Source organism: Silene latifolia, unplaced genomic scaffold, assembly GCF_048544455.1.
Source record: "Silene latifolia isolate original U9 population unplaced genomic scaffold, ASM4854445v1 scaffold_228, whole genome shotgun sequence".
NCBI classification, from domain to species: Eukaryota; Viridiplantae; Streptophyta; class Magnoliopsida; order Caryophyllales; family Caryophyllaceae; genus Silene; species Silene latifolia.
This window is the reverse complement of record NW_027413180.1, coordinates 183,463-191,083: the sequence shown is the minus strand read 5'-3', so window position 1 is coordinate 191,083 and position 7,621 is coordinate 183,463. Positions and strand designations below refer to the sequence as shown.

The window sequence follows — 7,621 nt, the reverse complement described above, 5'->3', positions numbered from 1 at the left end:
GTAGAATTAGTCAACGTGACTTACCGAATTTACACAATTATGGGATGTTTCGCCCAAGCGATGCTCATTTTTGTTTAATATTTGGGTCTTGGAATCATTTATATAATTTAGTGGGAGATCATTATATAAATGTTAAAACTTGTTGAACATGTTTTTCACAAGTATTTTTAAAACATTGAATGTTAATTTTTCCTATTTTTCGTTCTTTTTCATTAATGAATTTACTATGACATCGCGCACTTCATCCTCCTTTCATCCTCTATTTATTATTATACTCGTTTTGTTCTTTCATAGGAAGCGGTTTCTTTGAAGAAATTCGGTAGCAATGATTGGTAACATGATTTACTAATTCACCTACATAAGCTTACAACGATTTTTGCGGTTATTATACAACTTAATTAACGACCATACATATTAAAAGGGGGTTTCATGTTGCAAACTCATCTTACGAGTTTAAAAGGAAGTCACATTTTATCAAGAGAGTCTTGATTTCGGAAGTGACACCTCCGTCATGATGATGACATATTAGTTTTAATTACTCAAGTCTAATTCAATAGTTTGCGAAAAGAGTTTTCAAAAACAATTATAATACTCCAATATGATACCATCAAATGGCTCACTTCGAGAAAGGCCAAATCGATTGTTTATGCGCTAAAGCGTTTAGGCATATGATAACAATTGAACGGTTAGGTAGTCCAATTTCGCAAGATATTGAGATTTTGCCACATGTTGCAATCACTTTATAGTAATTCACTCTTACTAAGTGTATATCACGAATGACATGAAGAGAGGTCTTCATGAGATTCATTTTTGCTTGATTGAAGCAAAGAGGAATGTGAAAGTGAGTGGGAGTTAAGAAGAATCAACCCTAGATGTATGCGATAGAACAAAAGTTGAAAGAGACATCTACTCAATGGATAGGCTAGTTCCACTATCTTGGTATGAGATACCAAGTACGGGTCATTTCTTTGTAAAGAAGTTTACATGAATTGATAAAACGTAAGACGTCTAGCATAGGACATTTTTGTATCGAAATGGTGCTAGAGTAGCAATGATTTCGATAGGGATAAATGTACCTAAATTTGGTTCTAAAAGAATGTAATTATCTATGTTTATACATAGAAGGCATCACTCATGTGATTTAAAACAAAATGTTGTACCTACTCCTATGATAACTTGATGGTTGGTTTAGACCACTTAAGTTAGAGGAATTTTACATTCTTCACGAAAACTAAATGTTATACTATCTTGTAGATTTTAAAGTCTCTAATCTGGTGAACCCAATTGATCAAACCTCAAGTAAATTCGTTTAACATATAAACGATTAGCACATCGTATAACCATTTGATTGAGAATCTTATGGTATGTGTGCATAAATTATGTTTTCTTTTGCAGAAAAGAAACACAATAGTGAGGTTATTGACCATATACATACGGATGTGTAAGGCCGATATTTGGTTATAAATATACTTCGTTACTTTTACCGTAATGTTAAGTAGATATGAAAACCTCATATCTATTTAATAAGACATAAAAGTGATTTTTGAAACGTGTTATATTTTCAAAATGAAGTAGTAAACCAAAAGCACGTCAAGATCAAGATGTTGATCGGAAGTTTCAAAGTAATGACTTTGAAGATCAAATGGGTAATATCAAGTAATGACCTTGATAATCACTAAGAAGATTGTAAACCAGTTCACATAATACCTTCTCCTTGGGACACCATAGAGTATGGTGTAGTCAAGTATATAAACCGAACTTTATGAGATATAGTTTGAGGTTTTTCGTAATTTTTGTAAGCTATTTTCTCACTAAAAGTTTAAAACCCGACTATAATAGCCTAAATGACTCCATATGAGATATGGATAGGGAGAGTCCCTAACTTGCCTTTTTATACATTTGGGACCATAAATGTTTATGTTCAGAACCAATTTATGTATTTGTGAGGATTATCCAAAATTAAACCACTTGGTTTTTACTCCTCCAAAACGAGAACAAAGAGTTTGTGGCTCGTAATGCTGTCTTTCCAGAAAGATTTTCATTTCCTGGAAGACAGAGTGGGAGAAATTTTGAACTTACGGAAGTCCAAGACCCACAAACTGAGTACAATGCAAGAAGATGTTCTTTATTGAGGCTCAGTGGTGAGTACAATGCAAGAAGACGTTCTTTATTGTGGCTCAGTGGTTATAAGGAGATAATTTTGCGATAATATTGCGTTACTTTTCAAAAGTGACGAATCTTAAACCCTCATCAAAGGCTTTTCTATAGTATGAACTCTATGTGATGGCGTGTCACCATGAAATTCGAATTGATCTCCTTGCACACGATGCGATAAGGAAGGAAACACGAGATGTTTTCGAGACTTGATTTAAGGTGAATACTTTGGTTGGTTACCTTGATCTTGTCGTAAAGGTTACATAAGATGTTTAAAATTTGGGCTTGTTATAGAGAGTTTGTGACAACCCAAATGCCTTTATCAATTCGTATGGTCTTAACAATATAGCCTCTCATGAGGATGAGTTTAGGCAAAAGGATAACGAAACTTTCTCCTTGAATATATCTTATGAAGGGAGAAGTTTTGTTGATGTAGTCAATGCTAAGAAGCCTAGCATGCTTGGAATATCCCTTTTGTGATCTATATACGTCAAAGAGTTGGAACTTTGGGTTCAATCATGTAGTCTATCAAAATGGTATTACTCAAGTGTCGAGGTACCATGATGATACATGGAGTTTAGTGGGAGCTAAAGTGAGTTTCTTATTCTAAATATGTGCTTGACATATTAGTGACTAGAAATGTAGCTAAGGTGATATTTCTTAGTCTAAAATATGTGTTTGACATATTAGTGACTAGAAATATTCTCGGGTGAATACTTGAGAGTAGCATGGCGCATATTTAATATCCGGATCTAATGAGATAGATCTCTATGGATATTAGCATTATAGTCAAGAGACTTATGTGATAAGATTCTTTACTCGTTCAAGTTGTTGAACAATAAATATGATCTCTTGTGCTTTCGCTGCAGGATCTGTTAAATATGCTAAAAACTTCTCTCGTCGGGACTTATCATGTTGAGAATATGAGAAGTCATTACCAATCATTTCCTAGTGAGTGTCACTAGATGATTATCAAGAGCATCCTTGAGTACTTGAGAAACACTGAGGATTTACTCTTGTAGTTTGGAGTAATTTATGAATTTTGTGTAAAAGGATTACACGGAAACATTCCTATGCTTATAAGATGTTATGGGCCTCATTAAGGAATGGTTCGCATATAAGAATGCTATGTGAATAAAGAATAATATGTATAAGAAGTTATACATATATGTATAAGAAGTTATACATGTATAAAGCAGATATGTATGAGGAGTCATACATAAAAGATGTCATATGAAGGATGTGTATGTATAAGGGTTATACGTACAAATCATGAACGAAACCTAAGTACATTACATCATCTGATGTTATAAAAGAGATAATTGATATCCGGATTTTAATGGAACTAGAGCAGTTCTGTTAGCCGAATATCGTTCCCCGAGAGACTGTGAAAACAGTGGGAGTGTTTGACTGGCTTTAGAACCAAAGTCTAAAAACTTGTTTAGACATGTACTTAAAAAGGCTCTATATGATGAAAAGATTGCATAGAACAAAGGAAAATAGCAATGCAAATTTTTTTTTTTGGTGGAATGTGAATATATTATAAATCTTAAATAGGATAATTCGTTACAAATTGCCACACCAAACTAGATTTTACAAGTCATAGACTTCCAACTAATTCAAAAATAACTAATCATAAGTAGGTTCCCATGGTAGCTTGTGAGCCTTCAATGACCACGCTCTATCTTTACATCTTCTGCCAACATCCTGTTTAACATGCTTAAGGAATACTGAGGGTGATATCAGCAATGCTTCTAACCTGCACACATTTCTAGCATGCCATAGATGATACCAGGCCGCCACAATAACCATGAACACAATCTGCTTCTTCATGAGAGATTTACATCTCCATTTAAGACACCAAGCAACGAGGCCAGGTGTAGGGAAGTCAATCTCAAGCCAACCACGAATGAGGTCCCAACAAAGTTGACTGAACTTACATTCATACATCAGGTGCTGATGAGTCTCTAAATGGGACTAACAGAATAGGCAAGCACCATCAGTGATAAAACCAAACCTTAACAGCCTATCCCTGGTCAGGAGCCTTTCTTGCACAGCCAGCCAACCAATGAAAGAATGTTTAGGAATGCTAGTTTGATTCCATATCAATGGATACCAATTAGCCTTGTTTTTCTGACCACAAAACCATTGATACCCACTAGAAACAGAGTAAGTACCATTATTGTCTATCCATTTCCCATTGATGTATCCAGGCTTCATAACATCTCTTATCTGACAGATCTTGCGCCAAGTCCAGCTAGAGTTAGCAGAAGGGGTGTACTCTTGCCAAGTCTTGCCTATCATATAAACATGATCAACCCATTTGATCCACATATGATCAGCTTTGGCTGCTAACCACCATGTATACTTACCTATCACAACCCGATTCCAAATTCTTGCATTTTTCAATGTCCAGACCCCCATATCTCTTCTCATTACATATCTGCTCCCAAGATACTGCAGGGGTTCTCAAGTACTGGTCAGAGCCTGACCAAAGGTAATTTCTGCAAACCCCTTCAATCCTATTGATAACAGTGAGAAGGATGATGAAAACTCTAGTCCAGAAAGTATGCAGCTGAGTCAGAACAACTCTAATGAGCACAAGCCTACCTGCATAACTAAGCTTTTTTGCCCCCCATCCTCTGATTCTGCTGACCACTTTCTCCACCAGCCTAGTGCAGTCACCTACTGCCATTCTCTTGTAAGAGATGGGAATACCCAAGTAACGAAATGGGAACACTTCAGCTCTGAAACCAGACAGCTGCAAGATGTAATCCACCTCCCCTTGAGCCATACCATTAAAATATATCTCAGATTTATCAGTATTCATAACAAGCCAAGATGCTGCAGAGAACATGGCAAAGACTCTAAGAATAATAGAGATAGAGCCTCTGTCCCCTCTACTGAACATCAATAAATCATCAGCAAAACATAAATGGGTTAGTCTCAAAGCCCTACAAAGAGGATGATAGTTGAACTCCAATTTGCTGGTAACCTCATTAAGCACCCTACTAAGATATTCCATTACAATGGTAAAGAGAAGGGGAGATAAAGGATCTCCTTGTCTTAGCCCCTCTTTCCCTGGAAATACCCAAAATTAGACCCATTGAGAGAAATGGTGAACCAAGGTGTAGTCACACATTCCATAATCCATTTAATCATCATATCAGGGAACTTCAAAGCATGGAGCATTTGCTCAATAAACATCCACTCCACAGAATCATAAGCTTTCTTCAGATCTACCTTCATGATACACCTAGGAGAACAAGTTTTCCTCTTATAGAGCCTCACAAGATCATGGCAAATTAAGATATTATCCACAATATCCCTCCCCTTGATGAATGCACTTTGTGTTTCATAAATAATAGTGGGTAGGACAAGAGCTAATCTATTACAAATCACCTTGGAGATAACCTTATAGACCACATTGCAGCAGGCAATGGGTCTAAAATCAGCAACAGACTCAGGCCTGACTTTCTTAGGTATAAGGGTAAGAGTGGTTGCATTAATCTGCTTCAACATTTTTCCAGATTTAAAGAACTCCAATACTGCATCAACCACATCATCACCCACAATTGCCATGGCATCTTTATAAAATTGGGAAGTATACCCATCAGGCCCAGGCGCCTTGTTAGCAGGAATAGCTTTTAAGGCAGCAAGGACCTCCTGACCAGAAATCTCCCTGGTCAGATCAATACTTTGTTCCTCAGAGATCACCCTCCCTGTCTGAACAGTAGGGATGTGGACATCCTTAGTTCTCTTACTAGACCCCAGCAAATTCTTATAATAGTTGACAAAGGCAAGTTCAATATCCTCATTCTGGGTGTACTGATTTCCATTCAAATCATGAATAGAGAGAATTCTATTCTGCAATCTTCTTGCCTTGATGATACTGTGGAAATAAGAAGTGTTATCATCCCCTTCAGCCATCCACTAAGCCTTAGCTTTCTGATTAAGGAAGCTTCTCCTAGCCTCTTGCAATAAATGGAAGCTAGCACAAGCTGCATGCTCCTCAGCCTGAACATCCAGATTCAAGGGATCCTCATGAAGCTTCTTTTGCATAGAATACATATGCATTTGAGCCATCTGGGTAGAAGTCTCAATGTTGGCAAAAGCACTCCCATTTAGCCTTCTCAAAGGAATCTTAAGCATTTTTAACTTCTTTACCAGCTGAAACATCTTGTACCCCTCAACATTAGTATCCCAAACTTCCTGAACAGTTTGTAAGAAGTCTGGATCCTTCCCCCACATGTTAAAATATTTGAAAGACCCATTCCTTTTACTTCCACTAGCAATCAAAGAGATAGTGCATGTGCAATGATCAAACAGCCCTTCAGGATGAAACATAATAGTGACATCAGGGAATTGTTGAATCAACTCATCATTGCTCAACACCCTATCAATTCTACTAAACACCATATCACCTGGCTCATGCTTGTTATTCCAAGTAAAGAAGGCCCCTTGTGCAGGAACATCCACCACCCACGATCGGCCCACACATTGTTGAAAATCTCTTATCTCATAATTTGTAACTTCAGACCCCACCTTTCATTTAGGGCCAGAACATTATTGAAGTCACCCATTACAATCTAAGGCCCACTAACAGCAGTGTGCATTGCAGCCAAGGACCCCCATAAAGGCACCCTATCAAGTACCCTATTGAAACCATAGACAACAGATAACCACCAGACATGCCCATTCTGCAGAGATGTAATTTTTGAGTGGATCACCTGAGCTTCACAACCTAAAATGTCAACACTGAAGATGGCAGAATCCCAAACAAGCCAGATCCTACCTCCCTCATGCACATTATTATTATGAACTACCTCCCACTGATAACCAATACCTTGATGAACTTTATTAATAGAACCAGAACGAACCCCAGTTTCTAAAAGACCACATAACCCTAGATTATTTGTATGCAGAAACCTCTTAATTTCAGCCTGCTTATTCATACTATTCATACCCCGTACATTCCAGAACCCTATGCTACCCATTTTCAATATTAGTAGGGTCTCCTTCCATTCCCCCTCCAAGGACTTTAGTATAGTGAACTGACTGTTCCACCACCTCCATGAAAGTTCTCCCCCCACTACCACTAATGCCCCCTTGCCTGGTCATTTTAGTAATAACCCTGGCAGGAGTAAAAGAATTAAAAACATTAGGCATAGGAGTAACTAAACCTTCAAATCCCCCACTAAATATCCTGGTTGGCATAGTCCTGACCTGTGCTGTTGCAAGCACAGGCTCAATCACAGGTTCAGACACAGTATTATCAACCACAGGTGGGACATCAACCACAGGGTTAGCAACAGAAGGGCCCTGATTAGAAGAAACGGGTTTTTTTGGAACCCAAACCTTCCTAGCTGGCCTCTTCTGATTCTTCCTGCAGTCTCTAGCATAGTGTCCCAAGGCTTTGCAATCAGAGCATACAATAGGCCTCCATTCATAATGCACTATTTGCCAC

The 7,621-nt window shown here is 37.7% G+C and overlaps 1 protein-coding gene across 1 annotated transcript; it reads right to left on the bottom strand.

The window, feature by feature from the left end:
- Positions 1-6,087: 6,087 nt before the first annotated feature.
- LOC141638913 (uncharacterized) lies at positions 6,088-7,109 on the bottom strand. The gene is made up of 2 exons (XM_074448091.1): positions 6,810-7,109; positions 6,088-6,699 (listed from the first exon to the last, which is right to left on the bottom strand). The coding sequence occupies exons 1-2, from the start codon at positions 7,107-7,109 to the stop codon at positions 6,088-6,090; spliced, it is 912 nt and encodes a 303-aa protein (XP_074304192.1).
- Between the last annotated feature and the right edge of the window lie 512 nt (positions 7,110-7,621).

Excerpts from the sequence above, each read along its gene's own strand:
- LOC141638913 (XM_074448091.1), bottom strand. The coding sequence starts at position 7,109 with ATGAATAAGCAGGCTGAAATTAAGAGGTTTCTGCATACAAATAATCTA. Across the intron at positions 6,700-6,809 it reads TTGTCTATGGTTTCAATAGG|GTGGGGTCTGAAGTTACAAA; the intron begins GTACTTGATAGG and ends CCTAAATGAAAG.